Raw genomic sequence first — 17,876 nt, 5'->3', positions numbered from 1 at the left:
TAAATTATAATGCTTTATAAAGAGTGATTTATCTGTCATCTTAAAGCCTTTATAGTGTTAAAAGAAATAAAATAATTACATTATTTTTCACATGAGTTTGAACAGTTCAGGCAGAGATTATTTAACAGAGACGGGTCACTTCTATTAAAAAGAAATGGGAGAAATTGGAAACGGATGTAGAAAGGAAGTCCCGCCTTACAAGTAAAAGAGCCAATCACCTTTTAGATACAGACATCACCTGTCAATCAATTCGAGAACGCGCATGCGCATTAGCTACACAAGCCGGGAGATATTCGGTATTTTAGCGTGATCTCAGGTAAAGAAGCACAATTTATTATTCCAGTGTTGTCAAATTTTAGTGCTGATTTGAAATATGTTTTTTGATCGTAATCTTGACCAACCGTTTTGGAGATTTCGGTCTTTCCTTATTCAAGTAGATAGGAGCTGCACTGGCATGCTGCTTGTTTACATAGAAAATAGCGTTCTAAAAATGGCCACCGAGTGACCGGCTAAAAGTAACAGTGCCACACTTTAATTTTTAAAGTAAATCTTGCAGAGCACTAACAGCTCTTCACACACTATTATGTACATCTTATGCACGTTATTTATTATATCTCTCAATATTAAATACAACCATATCATCTAAAAATGTTTTAGTGGCTGTTTCTCTTATATATCTAATAATTCACCATGGCAACCACAGTGGCGTCAAAATACATTATTTTTTTTTTTTTTTTGGTTTATTTTACTTTTAAAATAATATAGAAACAGAGTACATGGGTATACATAATACATATATAAAATAATAATAATAATAATAATAGTAACAACAACAAAAAAAGATTGTACATACAGTAAACAAACATGATCGTATTGCTTTCATAATTTAACGTTTTGATATTCTTTTCAGGTATACTGTATGTTGATCTCAATTTTACATCAAGTAAATTAAGTAAAGGCGATTTATCCAGTCCATTTAACTTTGTGTAGTCTACATAATATCGAGCTACTATAGTAATAAAAAAAGAAGAAGAAGAAGAAGAAGAAGAAGTATCAAACAGATTATTGTTTAAGAATTTTACAAAGGTATTTTGGCGGGAATTGCTGTTACCATGGTGAGGTTTCGTACCGGTGTTATGAATCAACTGGGGATCATGTTAATTGGGGATGTGCGCGTGCACGTGAATCATTTTACTTGCCTTTTCAGCAGATTCGTTTAATGTGAAATGTCAAGGAGCAAAGAAAAGAAGTTTTGCACATGATACAAATTTTTGGTATCATTATTAAACCGAGTTTTTTCATCGATGTCTGTTCTACTGAATTTGACACAGTTTGAGAGCGATTTTAACTGTTTCACAGGGTAACAAGTTTGCCCATGTTAACGTGGGACATTAGTTTGAATGGGAACTGGCGATTACATTTGTCACAGCAGTAAATCACATGTTGAATTCTTTTATTTGCAACACTAAAGCATCAAATGCTGATATGTGTCAATAATATACTTTCAATTGCTTTTATTTCTTTATGGCTTGATGAACTAATAGTTTGTGTAACTTTCTCCAAAGTGAATGAATAATTATAGATGGGACACTGGTCCATTGGTAACTTCCACATGCGATTTACTACTCGACTTTCACATGTGATTTACTACTCGATTTCCACATGTGATTTACTGCTCGACTTCCACATGCGATTTACTGCTCGACTTCCACATGCGATTTACTGCTTGACTTCCACATGTGATTTACTACTTGATTTTTACATGTGATTTACTGCTCGACTTCCACATGCGATTTACTACTTGATTTTTACATGCGATTTACTGCTCGACTTCCACATGCGATTTACTGCTCGACTTCCACATGCGATTTACTGCTCGACTTCCACATGCGATTTACTGCTCGACTTCCACATGCGATTTACTGCTCGACTTCCACATGTGATTTACTACTCGATTTCCACATGCAATTTACTACTTGATTTTTACATGTGATTTACTGCTCGACTTCCACGTGCGATTTACTGCTCGACTTCCACGTGCGATTTACTGCTCGACTTCCACGTGCGATTTACTGCTCGACATCCACGTGCGATTTACTGCTCGACTTCCACGTGCGATTTACTGCTCGACATCCACGTGCGATTTACTGCTCGACTTCCACGTGCGATTTACTGCTCGACTTCCACGTGCGATTTACTGCTCGACTTCCACGTGCGATTTACTGCTCGACATCCACGTGCGATTTACTGCTCGACATCCACGTGCGATTTACTGCTCGACATCCACGTGCGATTTACTGCTCGACATCCACGTGCGATTTACTGCTCGACTTCCACGTGCGATTTACTGCTCCATTTCCACGTGCGATTTACTGCTCGACATCCACGTGCGATTTACTTCGGCGCGGTTACTCACCTCAATCCGGGTGGCAGAGGACAAGTCTCAGTTGCCTCCACTTCTGAGACCGTCAATCCGCGCATCTTATCACGTGGCTCGTTGTGCATGACACCGCAGAGACTCACAGCATGTGGAGGCTCATGCTACTCTCCACCATCCACACACAACTTACCACACACCTCACTGAGAGCGAGAACTACTAATCGCGACCACGAGGAGGTTACCCTATGTGACTCTACCCTCCCTAGCAACCAGGCCAATTAGGTTGCTTAGGAGACCTGGCTGGAGTCACTCAGCACACCCTGGATTTGAACTTGTGTCTCTAGGTGTGGTAGTCAGCGTCAATACTCGCTGAGCTATGCAGGCCCCCCATATTTTTTATTTATTCATTAATTCGTTCAGATGAAGAAAACATTTTCAAGTACTGGGTAGTTACAGTAACAAAGGCAGAAATGTCAAGAACATAACATCCCTTAGTGAAGCGACATAATACAGCTGTTCAATTTGACGTCAGAAATCGGTGCTCTGCAGTAATGGGTGAGTGAGCAAGACATGCCATTTCACAAATCCGTCTTGCTTTGATTCCTCCGTCCTCGTTTCCTAATAGGGTGGAGCTAGGAAACGAGGAAAGGAAACGAGGATGCACAGTTTAGAAAATGAGAAGCATCCCGGGATTCTGTTTTAGTGGAACCACTTCACTCGCGCTGTAGCACATCGGAAGGATTTGAGTGTAACACGGAGTTGTCCAGCTGTGCGGGGCGCATGTGTATCTGGCAGATCTGATATAAATATTATAAATCAGTCCGATCTCAAAAGCTGATGCGAGCTGTGTTGGTCATCTGAACTAGTGAAGATGTTGAAGGAGGCGTCAGAAGGGCAGATGACTGTGGTGTGTTCGGCCATCGCCGGTAAGTGTGACTGTAATAATTGAAAATGAGTTTGTGTCTGTGAGATTCTAACACACACACACACACTGCAGATCTGACACACTCATTAGCGTGTATCTCATAGTGTTTGGTCATATGCAGCAACTGTATTCTATATGAAGAAATCAAAGGCTTGACACTCTGACATTCATCAGTTTAGAGGAATGAAGTCATTTGTATAATTTGTTTCCTTTTTTTAAATACTTCTGTATATTTATATTGTAAAATGAATATCTTATTGTATAATATTTATTGTTATATTTACACAATTGTAAATGTTACTGTTTACTAAATAAAAATAAAATTATATAATCAATTTTCTGGTCATTTGACAGACAGACTAATTTAAAGGAATAGTTCAAATCATTTACTCACCCTCATGTCATCCCATATGTGTATGACTTTCTTTCTTCTGCAGTACACGTGATGTATTTAAAAAATAATATTTAAGCTCTGTAGGTCCATGCAATGACAATTGGAACCAGAAATTTGAAGCGCCAAAAAGCACATAAAGGCAGCATAAATAAGTAATCCATAAGGCTCCAGTGGTTTAATCCATGTCTTCTGAAGTGATCCAGCTCTTTTTTTGGGTGAGAACAGACCGAAATACAACTCCTTTTTCACTGTCCATCTTGCCATTGCAGTCTTTAGACACGATCATGATTTCAAGCTCGATTAAACTTCCTAGCGCCATCTAGCGCTCTGTGCATGCGTCAAGCACGAAGTAATCGAGTTTGAAATCATGATTGTGCCTAGAGACTGCAATGGCAAGATTTACGGTGAAAAAGGAGTTATGATTTGGTCAGTTTTCCCCAAAATCGATTTGGGAAGCAATTCAGAAGACATGGGTTAAACCACCGCCTTTATGTGCTTTTTGGAGCTTCAAAGTTCTGGTCACCATTCACTTGCTCTGTATGCAGCTACAGAGCGGAGATATTCTTATTTGTTTGTCTCTCTCTAAGCCTCAGTCCAGGTTCAGATTGAGCCGGTGGGCCGCTGGTTTGAAGCGTTTCTGAAGCGCAGGAGTAGAAATGTTTCAGCCGCCTTTCAGGAGCTGGAGGAAGAGGAGGAGCTGTCTGAGGAAGAGGAGGATGAGGAGCTTCAGCTGGAGGAGTATCCCATGCTCAAGACACTGGACCCAAAAGACTGGAAGGTGTGTAGTAGAGACGTTTCTGTCTGTCTGCCGGGGCTGTAAGACAACTGCGTCTGATCTTGAATGTCTCTCTGGATGAACTGACTTCATTTGATTTTGTGTCTTTGATTCTACAGAACCAAGATCACTATGCTGTGTTAGGTCTGGCCCACGTCAGGTACAAGGCAACGCAGAAACAGATCAAATCTGCTCGTAAGTTTGTTTCCTGATCACTCTGCTTTGCTCATTTAACTTCCATATAACAGTAAGGGATAAGACCAAATATTTTGTGTTCTCCACAGATAAAGCTATGGTCCTCAAACATCACCCAGACAAACGGAAAGCAGCGGGCGAACAGATTGTGGAGGGGGACAATGATTATTTCACTTGTATAACAAAAGGTTTGGACTTCAGTTCTGTTTATATATATATATATATATATAATGTTTGTTTATTAGCTCTACACTGTTTCTGGTCATAATCCACATCATTAATGATGCTTCCTGTCATTTTGTTTCCATCGTATTGCAGCAATAGAGATTCTGTCCGATCCCGTGAAACGAAGAGCGTTTGACAGCGTGGATCCCACTTTTGACAACACAGTCCCCTCCAAAGCAGAAGGCAAAGAAAACTTCTTTGATGTTTTTGCTCCAGTTTTTGAGAGGAATGCCAGGTAAATGCCCAACACTAGTGATTTATATAATTCACTGTGGAAATCTTTTCTGCGTAACAAAATCATGCTGCAATCTCCCTCAACCAGGTGGTCTGTTAAAAAACACAGCCCTAGTCTGGGAACCATGGAGTCGTCTTTTGAAGACGTTGATAGTTTCTATTCCTTTTGGTGAGTGAAAACTTGTATACATTTTGAACAATGAGGACCGCAAATACTGGGCCCTATTTTAAGAGCGCAGTGTGATGCATCATACGTGCAAAGTCAGTGTGCATGGTCATGAAGTTTTGGTATTTTCGTGCAAGTATGCGCCAAGTCTAGGCGCAAGTGGGTTTGACGAAATTGCACAGGCAAAGCGCTAATGGGCTGGGACTAGTGCTATTTAATTCTGAGGTTCTTCTCCGGTTATTGCATCATCTGCGTCCTATATAATCCAGCACATTCATAAGAAGTTGTTAGTGTAAATGGACTATATGCAGTTAATTAGAAGAATAGAAATATGGACTTGCGTTCTTTTGTGCATTAACTGCGTCCTTGTTGAATATCAGACACTCTCCTTTTATACGCATGGAAAATGTGGACTTGAATGTAGGCTCCGTTAAATTATAAAAAATGTAAGTATTATTAATCAAATTGATCTATTAGATTAGGCTGTGGATTTTTGCACTTCAATTTTATCAGTCGATATTGCTTTAAAAATTACATTAATTTATTGAAACACGAAAAACTTAAACCAAAAATATTTCTTAATTCAAATTACATTTCAGACTAGACGAAAATATAATTTAAATAACCACCTCCACGAATTCAAACATTTTACCCTCTCCAACGTCCACCGGCCCCTTTTTGCAGTGACTTCATTAACAAACAGTACATCCACAGATCTCGCAAACACTCCTAGCCACGGCCACTTGTGCTGGCACAAAAATTGCGCTTATCTCAAGAAAATTAAATAAGACTTTGCGTTCCCGTTGCACGCTGCACCTAGTGCCGTCACAAAAATAGAGCCCACTATGTGAGAGCCTGTATAAAATAATTTAAAAAACATATATAGTAGGGCTGTCAATTTAACATGTTAATTCAGTGCTATTAATAATAATAAAAAAAAACTTGTTAAAGTTAATCATGTCCCTGGACCGTAAAAAGGAATATTCCTTCCATCAGAGCAGTTCAAGCTTGAAGTACCAGCTGTTTTCAGCAGGGGGCAGTAAGCGGAACTCCAGATTAAAAGGCAACCTGCATTTTATAGAAAGAACAAACCACACTTACTGACAGCAGACAGCACAAGATGAGTCTCCATCTTGCATTCAAACACAGCAGGACAAAGCACAATTCCAAGTGCAGGAATCTCAAAACATATTTGTCTAAGTTAGACTACGTTTAACTTGACAAACCGACCTAAAAACTCGGTGTTTATGATGCAACATGACCAAATTGAGACACTGCAGAAGCATCCGTCTCATGCATGTGTACACTGACGCACCTTTAGAAAAGCTCGGACAGATTGACAAATTCAATTAAATGTATATTTCTGTGGACTGTATGCCAATGATAGACTTATGTTCAATAATATGGAAATAAACAATATATTGCATTCTAAAGCAACTTTTTGTTTAGTCTTATCAATGCTTTACTCGTCTGCCACAATAATGCCATGCATTTTAATTATCTGAATTATTTTTATAATATACATTATATTTATAATTATTTAAATATAACTAGTTTTATTTATTTAGTCATTATATATTGAATTATTGTTATTTTTGGGGCTTTTTTTTTTTTTTTTGTGGAAATATTTATAATATCGATTGATTGTGATTAAATAAATTAATCGGCATATCATGTAATTAATTCAGTTAAATATTTTAATAGATTTACAGCCCTAATACAGTATATACATAAACTGTTTCTTCATTTATTGTCTTTCTGAAGGTACAACTTTGACTCATGGAGAGAATTTTCATATTTAGATGAAGAGGAAAAGGAAAAAGCAGAATGGTAAATAATGTTTGATTTTATTACAATGTAATAGAGTGAATCTTACTATGAAATGTCTGGGTCATATTTCACCTCAAAGTCATTTGCTTCAAGAATCCTATTTTTTAAGGACATATAAGTATTTTTGTACCATTATAGTTGTACTTTACAATTTTTATATATATATTTGCATTATGGTAAGAAGAATTTGGTGGCTTAACATGCTTAAAATGCAAAAGTAATTTACTGTTCCTAAAAATATGATTTTATTTATTTATGGAAGATTTGAATTTAGCGTACAAACTGTAGTTAAACACATAAATATGCTCAGTTTTCATAAGATTCACCCATTATTGGTTAAATTATACTTAACTCTTATCTAACATTCACAGGCTGTGTAGATAATTTTGCACTTTGTTGTATTTCTCTCTCAATTTGCTGGTTTTTTTTTCTCATGGGGGAACCAGTCGAGATGAGCGAAGATGGATTGAGAAACAGAACCGAGCGTCTCGTGCGCAGAGGAAGAAAGAAGAGATGAACAGAATACGAACGCTTGTCGGTGAGGATCGAATCAGACGTCGGTGTGTAACAGCTTAACTCATCAGAACTTTTTACAGTAACCGTGTGTGTGTGGTGATGTATTACAGACACCGCCTACAACTGCGACCCGCGAATAAAGAAGTTTAAAGAGGAGGAGAAAGCCAGGAAAGAGTCAGAAAAGAAGGCCAAAGCAGAGGCGAAGAAACGCGAGCATGAGGAAAAGGAACGGGTAAGAATAATAAAACACTTTCTGTGATGCACTGACAACATTATTCTGCAAAATGTGGATTTAATTTGAGATTTATATTTTTCCATTAAAATGACAGTAAATGAGACATACACAAAGTTGTAGAAATAAAATAAACACTTATTTTGTACAATATACACTCAAAATGCACTGAAAATATCAATTTTGGGGCAGAGACTATGGGAATCGGTGGACGTTCGATTTAAAAATGTCCAATTAACAACTGATAATGGGCTTAGCCTATATATAACATAAATGTAAATACTTTTTGGTAGACAGATATATCGGCTAGGCCAGTTAATCAGCCCATAAGCGTGCTAGCGCCGCCTTTTTGTGAATTACCAAAACTTGACAGTTTTATCAATATTGCACATTTTCTATTTTCAAATGCACATCTCATTGCTTAAGTTAAATTGTATTACATCGTGTGTATATATATATATATATATATATATATATATATATATATATATATATATATATATATATGGAGATTGGGCATCGGCAACCCTGGGACCGGATTCATGAAACATTCTTAAAAACTACTAATTTCTTCTTATTTTGTAACTTAAGAAAAAAAGTTACAAATATTTTAATACAACCTCAATTCCAAAAACGTTGTGACAGTATGAAAAATGCTAATAAAAACAAAAAGGAGTGATTTGTAAATTATAGTCACCCTTTGCTATATTGAAAGCACCACAACTACACATTATATGATGTTTTACCTTGTGAATTGAATTGTTTTTTTGAAAATGTACAGTAAAAATTCAAGGAATCTGATCAAATCTCGGTGCATAAAGGGCAAAATGAAAACCACTTCTGAATGCGCGTGATCTCTGATCCCTCTGACATCACTGTCTTAAAAAACATCATTCATCTGTAATAGATATCATGGGTTTGGGATTACTTTACTAAACCTTTGTTAGACAACACCACTTGCTGCTGCATCCACAGATGCAAGTTAAGACTTCACTATGTAAAGGAGAAGCCATACATCAACACTGTCCAGAAGCGCTGCCGACTTCTCTGGGCTCAGTCTCATCTGAGATGGAAAGTACAACAGTGGAACTGTGTGTTTTGGTCTGAGTCCACATTTCAACATTCAAAAACAAAGCCGTCATGTTCTCCGGGCCAAAGAGGAAATGGACCATCCAAGCTGTTATTATTAGCGTCAGGTCCATGTTAGTGCCCATGGCATGGGTAACTCACACATCTGTGAGCGCACCATCAATGCAGACAGATACAGTTGTGCTCAAAAGTTTGCATACCCTGGCAGAAATTGTGAAATTTTGGCATTGATTTTGAAAATATGACTGATCATGCAAAAAATCATGTCTTTTATTTAAGGATAGTGATCATATGAAGCCATTTATCATCACATAGTTGTTTGGCTCCTTTTTAAATCATAATGATAACAGAAATCACCCAAATGGCCCTGATCAAAAGTTTACATACCCTTGAATGTTTGGCCTTGTTACAGACACACAAGGTGACACACACAGGCTTAAATGGCAATTAAAGGTTAATTTCCCACACCTGTGGCTTTTTAAATTGCAATTAGTGTCTGTGTATAAATAGTCAATGAGTTTGTTAGCTCTCACGTGGATGCACTGAGCAGACTAGATACTGAGCCATGGGGAGCAGAAAAGAACTGTCAAAAGACCTGCGTAACAAGGTAATGGAACTTTATAAAGATGGAAAAGGATATAAAAAGATATCCAAAGCCTTGAAAATGCCAGTCAGTACTGTTCAATCACTTACTAAGAAGTGGAAAATTCGGGGATCTCTTGATGCCAAGCCAAGGTCAGGTAGACCAAGAAAGATTTCAGCCACAACTGCCAGAAGAATTGTTCGGGATACAAAGAAAAACCCACAGGTAACCTCAGGAGAAATACAGACTGCTCTGGAAAAAGACGGTGTGGTTGTTTCAAGGAGCACATTACGACGATACTTGAACAAAAATGAGCTGCATGGTTGAGTTGCCAGAAAGAAGCCTTTACTGCGCCAATGCCACAAAAAAGCCCGGTTACAATATGCCCGACAACACCTTGACACACCTCACAGCTTCTGGCACACTGTAATTTGGAGTGACGAGACCAAAATAGAGCTTTATGATCACAAGCATAAGCGCTATGTTTGGAGAGGGGTCAACAAGGCCTATAGTGAAAAGAATACCATCCCCACTGTGAAGCATGGTGGTGGCTCACTGATGTTTTGGGGGTGTGTGAGCTGAACGGGGAATCTTGTGAAAATTGATGGCAAGATGAATGCAGCATGTTATCAGAAAATACTGGCAGACAATTTGCATTCTTCTGCACAAAAGCTGCGCATGGGACGCTCTTGGACTTTCCAGCACGATAATGACCCTAAGCACAAGGCCAAGTTGACCCTCCAGTGGTTACAGCAGAAAAAGGTGAAGGTTCTGGAGTGGCCATCACAGTCTCCTGACCTTAATATCATCGAGCCACTCTGGGGAGATCTCAAATGTGCGGTTCATGCAAGACGACCAAAGACTTTGCATGACCTGGAGGCATTTTGCCAAGACGAATGGGCAGCTATACCACCTGCAAGAATTTGGGGCCTCATAGACAACTATTACAAAAGACTGCACGCTGTCATTGATGCTAAAGGGGGCAATACACAGTATTAAGAACTAAGGGTATGCAGACTTTTGAACGGGTCATTTCTTTTTTAAAATGGTGATGTTTCACAGTGGTAAACTCTTGACTGTCTGTAGGTGTGGCCACAAGTGTGCAAAAAGTTTGCGCTTAAATTGTAAGAGTCCATGGATACAATATAATATGAGTGACTTATATATAATAATTATATTATTATTACCATTTGAAAGCTTAGAATCTGAACTTTTTAAAGAATACCATCATTTTGCATTTATGCTACAACAAATAACAAAATAAACCTTAAAACCTCTGTGTTGCCAATAATCGCCACCTAGAGGTGATGTTGAAATATACACATATCACATAGCACTTAAATAGGCAAGTCATATATCAAATGAAAGCTCTCATTCTCAGGAATGTGACTATTCACATTATTTTATTGCCCTAACACCACAGTTCAATTGATAATCAAAAGAATCACGGAGTGAAATATGATCTCTGGAAGACATCAAAGACAAGCGTCTCATGTCTGCTTTGATCACTGGTTCTGTAAGCCCCAAGTAGCCACAAACTTTGTCTGCTCTCACCTTAGGTTGTTTTCTTCCAAATTAGACATTCTTTACTTGTCTGTGAGCTTGCTTGGTTAAATAATCCAATGTCATTTCTCAGATGTCCAGAAACAAATTGCAGTTCAGCAGAAAAAGCATGATAAACAAATCATTGGCAAAATATGTTATCAACTGTTGATGATTAAATGTTATATGGCATTGCAAAGCTGAGCTTCTCAGCGTTCCATCGACACCTAGATTGAGCTTCTAGTCCATTCAGAGGCCGAGATATTTGACAAATCAGTGAAGAACATGTATGCGATCCAAAATTGCTCGGATGTCTTTGGTGTGAGTTTTCCTACATTTCAGATCTGTATATTTTGATAACGGAAGGTGATAGAGGAAAAGTTATTTTTCCTAGTATTTGTTCCCATCTAGTGGAATGAAATAAGACTTTTTGCAGGAAGAAAGAGCAAACGGAACCAGAATTACATGCTTATAAGTTTAGCACAAAAACAAAAAGTGATTTGTTTTTATTTTATTTTCTTATGTTTGTCATACAATTGTAAGCATATACATTAATATTCATGAATTATTGGAATAACAATTTGGGTGTGAAATATTGCAGGCTGCAGCCAAAAAATGCACCAGAGGTGAAGAAGGTTTTCGTGAATCCGTCTCCTTGTCTCTCTTTTATTGAAAATCTCACTGGGAGACCAATACTTCATGAGTTTTTGCCTGCATGACATCTGTGGTTGACTCAGGTTTTATTGTGTATGTCTGAGTCTAGCAGTATCTATGTATGTGTGTGTTTGTAGGCACGACAGGCCGAGGAGGCGGCGGCACGTTTGGCGAGGGAGAAAGAAGAGGAGGCGGCGCGACAGGTGGCACAGCAGGCGAAGAAAGAGAAAGACGCCCAGAAAAAGGCCATCAAAAAAGAACGACAGAAACTCAGGACTACATGCAAGGCAGGAAAACCTCCCTGTTTGTCTCTAAAATATTCAGGGAATTGATGCGATAAGTTTAACTATCGTTCTCTCTGTTTCTCTCAGACCCATAATTACTTCACAGATAATGAAGCTGACAACGTCAGAATGATGGAAGAGGTGGAGAAACTCTGTGATCGGCTAGAACTGACCAGGTAACAGATTTCTGCTGTGAATATTGCTCAAATACTGCGTGTACGTGAGGTGTGTGTGTGTGTGTGTGTGTATATATATATATATATATATATATATATATATATATATATATATACAGTAAAAGAAGAAAGTTAAAATCTGTTTGTTTTAGTAAAAATCAACCCTTGGGACATGAGAGTTCCCAAAGTTGAAGAAACACCCATATGCTATGATGTTTTCCTTAAAAACAAAACAAAACAAAAAAAACACTGTCGACAACAATTTATGTGCAGTTTATACAAGCATAAGATGTGGTATGTGTGAGGATGCTTGGAGAAATGTTGACATTTTGTTTTATTTGCCAGTTTACAGACACTGAATGAAGCTTTGACTTCTGGGAATAAAGACCAGAGTAAAGCAGCTCTGGAGAAACAGGTGAGCAGAGACAAATGAGCTGAGTGTCCAAGTCAGCATGAAAATTGACCCTATTTATTTGACTTTTCTTGATCAACATTTCTGGTCTTAAAGGGACAGTTCACCCAAGAATGAAAATTCTCTCATTCACTCACCCTCATGCCATCCCAGGTGTGTGTGACTTTCTCTCTTCTGCAGAACACATTTGAAGAAAAATGGAAAATGCATACAATGCAAGTGGATGGTGATCAGTCTTTTGAAGCTACAGAAATCACAGACAGTCAGCATAAACGTCATCCATACGACTCCACTGGTTAAATTAATGTCTTCTGAAGTGATACGATCACTTTTGGTGTAAAAAAAAGCCAATCGTCGCTTCCGGTTAGCAGCAGTATGCGTGTTTACGTCACGAGGGTGGAGTTCACAGGCCCTCTCGTGTGACGAATTCTCTTTGGCATGTTACGAGCGTAATCTCACGTTTTTCTCTTGGTTGAGACATCCAGGATAAGCACACAAATGCACCATTGTGACAAACATACAGATCTAAACCAAAACCAACGAAGCTTCTGTACAGCGTTCCTCCTACTCACTTGTAAACAGCACTGCTCCTCCGGGTGTGTCGAACGTGCATCAGTTCTCACCTGAACATGCCAACGTGATTACGTCACACGTGCATACTGCTGCTGACCGGAAGCGATGCTTTATAGTTAAAAAATAAAAAAAAATGCCGCATTAAAAATGATTGTGTCTCTTTAGAAGACATTAACCACTAGAGCATGGATGATGTTTATGCTGACTATCTGTGATTTTTGGAGCTTCAAAGGTCTGATCACCATCCACTTGCATTATAAGGACCTACTGAGCTGAGATATTTTACTATTTTTCTTCAAATGTGTTCTGGTGAAGAAAGAAAGTCCTACACACCTGGGATATCATGAGGGTGAGTAAATGATGAATGATGTGTTAATAATAAAAAAAATCTCCTAGTCTGTATTAAACATACATCTGGATGTTTCTCCACAAGTGTCTCAACTGTGTGTTGTTGTGTGTGCAGGTGCAGGAAGTGAATGTTCAGATACAGAAGGAGAAGGAAGCGGAGATTCAAGCGCAGCAGGCCGTGCGGACCACCGAACACACTGGCGGAGGGGGCGGAGTCAATAACAGAGGCTGGAACGAAGAAGATCTTCAACTGCTCATCAAAGCTGTGAACCTGTTTCCCGCTGGAACTAACGCCAGGTGAGTCCCCATGGAAACCGCATGTCTTATCGCAGATCATACAAGGTTTCTCGGCGCTTGTGACTGAGGTGTGTTGTGATCTGACAGGTGGGAGGTGATCGCCAACTACATGAATCAGCACTCCAACAGCGGCGTGAAGAGAACAGCCAAAGACGTGATCAGTAAAGCAAAAACACTGCAGAAACTTGGTGGGTAAAAAAAACTTGTTTTCTGTAGCGTTTTAGAGGGGGCTTGAGCGAACGCACATTTTATTTTCTGAAATCTCTTGTTGTTTCAGATCCTAACCAGAAAGACGAGATTAACCGAAAGGCCTTTGAGAAGTTTAAGAAGGAGCATTCAGTCGTTCCTCCAACTGTTGACAACGCTGTGCCATCAGAACGCTTTGATGGTAAGCCAAACACCTCAAACACCATGAGTATAAAATGGAGTACTAGCATAATATATTGCCTACAATAAATAAAAAATAAATAGTATTTGAACTATTATGCAATGATAAATGTCACATAAACATCACTATGTTGCGTGTTTAATTCTGCATATGACGTGCAATATTGTAAAATATTTAGCTTAGTAACAGTAACTTTTAAAATCATGTACACACACGAGACTCCACACACATCAGCAGCTTTTGAGATCATATGAACAGTTGAATATTACTTGCTTTATCTCAATAACCCACCCTGTTATTTGACACTTTAGCTCATGAAATACATTTCTTCAGTGGCATCAGTAACAGAAAACCTTTGCTTTTGTGTGATGCTGAATGCTATCCAGTGAAACATTAACAATAATTACTGACCGCACCTTCTATAGAGTAGCATGTTATGGCAATATATCAATTTCATTCTTAAATGCATGATTGTTTTGCTAAACATTATTACATACCTGGGGTCTTTAGCGACACTGCATGTATAAATCACAAATGGATCTACAATATGATATTGAATCTGATTATGCAACAAATATGCTGTAGATCAGGATTCATTACTTTCACACTGAAATTTCATGAGACGCAACTGGCTGTCAAACATACTGAGCTACACACGTGTTTCCTCTGGCACTTTGAGTCTAAACACAACTTGTGTAATTTCAGTTGTACACCCAAATGTACAATAGCAAAATCATACTGTTCATGTGTTACACTTGCTATAGTTTACTTCCACGTTGCTGCTTTGTCAAATAGCAGTGTTAAAGGTACGTTTTCGCTAATTAAAAAATGTTTTACACATAATTGCATTCTTTAGAAATATGTTGAAAATGATGCACAGTCACTATAGTTGAAGACTCCAGTCATATCAGAAACCCAATAAAAGCTGTTTCATTTTACATGGAGCGGGTCGCCCCCTCATGGGCGCTGCCATGTTGACCGCACACGATACTGTGTCATGCAATAGACATTACAGAGTTACTACCACTAGTAATGACCATAATACTAACATGTTTACTTTATATAACGCTTTCAGCCAGTGCTCAAATATAGAAGTACATGTAAACAAAACAAGCCAACCAGACAATAAAACAACAAACACAATATACTTTCTACAAACAACAATGGAGCGCAAGTCAACAGTATAGTCCAGAGTGATGGTATGGTATTGATAAAGAGGAGTGTCATACACCAGACAGTCCGAACAGAATGAGTGCAAGTGCAAAGATAAAATGTCCAAACAACATTCTGGAGTGATGAAACAAACCGTTACGACCTGCAGCTCTCATGGCACGGATCACAGATAAATGCTGCGACATCAAACGGCAAGCATGAGCACACGGCGGTGTTCGGCAAGGGCAGAGACTTTGCGAGCCGAGGCTGCACGGTCACAGTCCAGTGCGCAACAACACGTACAAATTTGTTTGCATCGAATCCAAGAATGTCTGTTATAGGGATGTGTCTATTATGAGATGGATAAAAAGAAATAGCATGTATTGTATATGTATGTATGTGTGCACGCATATGGAATACTGATAATCACCAGTCATTTGTATGAATATAGTACTCACTTATAAACATATATCATGTGTTAGTAAACTTTTATAGATATGAAATAATAAATATATGATTTATGGAAGCACAAAAACAAAAATTCACTTACATATCTTGGGTCTGTAATGACCTTATACTCTTAAGCTGTAATTTGTTTCTTTTTTTTACTATTCAGAAGAGAAAGGTTGAGGAATATACTAAAGAGGTACAGGGGGTGGAATTAAGTCCCGGGTCAATAAAGACCCGAGGTATGCATTAAAGGTTTAAATAATGGTTATTTTGCATTTTTAATCCCATTTTAGTGAAAAAATGGCAGTACAATCAAATAGTTAGTCAAGAAAGAGAGATGTTAAAAATTACTGTTGATATCGCTTGAATTCGTTTGTCACACTGGCAATGGAAGATCAATCCAAACGCATTACATGGTAGAATAGAGTATTCCATGCGTACTGTGCACAGTATAAAAACTGCAAAAATAGTATTATTATGGTTATATGCCATTCTGAACTCAACCACTACAAAACGTGTTGCACATTGAGTTAAATTCCCCAATCCATCTAGCTGTAGGTGCTGATTCAAACTCCACCCCCTGGACCACAGAGGAGCAGAAACTTCTAGAACAGGCTCTGAAGACCTACCCAGTGAACACACCAGAGCGATGGGAGAAAATCTCTGACGCTGTGCCTGGACGCTCCAAGAAAGTCTGCATGAAGAGATACAAAGTGAGTGGCTCAGTTTAATGTTCTGCATGATTAGTGGGGTCTGGGTATCTCAGCGAGTATTGAGTCGCGAGTTCGAATCCAGGGCGTGCTGAGTGACTCCAGCCAGATCTCCTAAGCAACCAAATTGGCCCGGTTGCTAGGGAGGGTAGAGGCACATGGGGTAACCTCCTCGTGGTTGCTATAATGTGGTTCTTGCTCTCGGTGGGGCGCGTGGTGAGTTGTGCGAGGAATAGCGTGAAGCCTCCACACGCACAATGTCTCTGCAGTAACGTGCTCAACAAGCCACATGATAAGATGTGCGGATTGATGGTCTCGGACGCGAAGGCAACTGAGATTCGTCCTCCGGCACCTGGATTGAGGCGAGTCACTACGCCACCACGAGGACTTAGAGCGCATTGGGAATTGGGGAGAAAAGAAATGTTCTGCATGATTGAGATCAGGGCCATAACCACCACAGACATAAATATACAGATTAGCGGTCAATGAATTTGGTTTATCAATGATTGAATCCCTACATATTTTATGTTTAGTCCCCCCAAATCTTGTATTTGTTTACATCCTCGATGGAGACCTTTGTAGAAGCACCGAGAAGTAATTTAGTGGGTTGTTTAACACACAAAAAACAGATCACAGTTTTTTATTAATTTGTTTTTATTTCATGTGTCTACAGGAACTGGTGGAGATGATAAAGGCGAAAAAAGCTGCCCAGGAACAAGTTGCTGCTAAAAACAAAAAATGACAAATGTAATGCAGGGACAGAAAACATAACTCGATCTTTTAATTTTATTGTGTTCTTATTTTATAATAAAAAAAGCACGTCATTTGAAATACTCTTGGTTTCATAACTTGCAGGCAGTCTACTGCTTCAGTTCTCTTGATTTAGCAGACTCTTTATGGTCTTAACCAAAACATGCCGCTGCGGATCCTGTTATAGTCCGGGAGCTGCTCGATCGGACCTGCAACCAGTCAGAATAAGCATCCCATTATCATTCATTTTTTTTATAATAGTTTAGCGTATTGTAAACAGCAAAAGCAAATACTGACCAACAGCGGCTATAGCTGGAGCTATATTATAGATGTATTTTATACACACATCCTTGATGGTCGTTGCATCGATGGCCTGAAGGAGAGAGAGGGAAGATTTTTAGAAACCGGCGAATGTAAATCAGATGGTATGTCAAAGGTCAATGTTTGTTTACTCGCATCTATTCTGGCCTCTAGCTCATGTAGTGGAATAACATGCCGTAACACAGCATCTGCCGTCCGATGTCTTCACGGATGGGTGTACATCCTGAAACCACAATATTTAATTATATATATATATATATATATATATATATATA

General features: G+C 38.7%; 1 protein-coding gene across 1 annotated transcript; it reads left to right on the top strand.

Moving 5' to 3' along the window:
- The first annotated feature begins 3,119 nt into the window (after nucleotides 1-3,119).
- Nucleotides 3,120-17,361, top strand: LOC127436970 (dnaJ homolog subfamily C member 2-like). The gene is made up of 17 exons (XM_051691518.1): nucleotides 3,120-3,306; nucleotides 4,287-4,477; nucleotides 4,594-4,669; nucleotides 4,759-4,857; nucleotides 4,988-5,129; nucleotides 5,217-5,297; nucleotides 7,059-7,124; nucleotides 7,571-7,662; nucleotides 7,751-7,872; nucleotides 11,878-12,027; nucleotides 12,112-12,200; nucleotides 12,546-12,615; nucleotides 13,649-13,830; nucleotides 13,918-14,018; nucleotides 14,108-14,218; nucleotides 16,373-16,533; nucleotides 17,204-17,361. The coding sequence occupies exons 1-17, from the start codon at nucleotides 3,252-3,254 to the stop codon at nucleotides 17,270-17,272; spliced, it is 1,857 nt and encodes a 618-aa protein (XP_051547478.1). The 5' UTR covers nucleotides 3,120-3,251; the 3' UTR covers nucleotides 17,273-17,361.
- Nucleotides 17,362-17,876: the final 515 nt, after the last annotated feature.

The sequence above is a fragment of the Myxocyprinus asiaticus genome, chromosome 47, assembly GCF_019703515.2.
Source record: "Myxocyprinus asiaticus isolate MX2 ecotype Aquarium Trade chromosome 47, UBuf_Myxa_2, whole genome shotgun sequence".
NCBI classification, from domain to species: Eukaryota; Metazoa; Chordata; class Actinopteri; order Cypriniformes; family Catostomidae; genus Myxocyprinus; species Myxocyprinus asiaticus.
The sequence above is the reverse complement of the archived record's forward strand: the minus strand, read 5'-3'. Positions and strand labels throughout refer to the sequence as shown.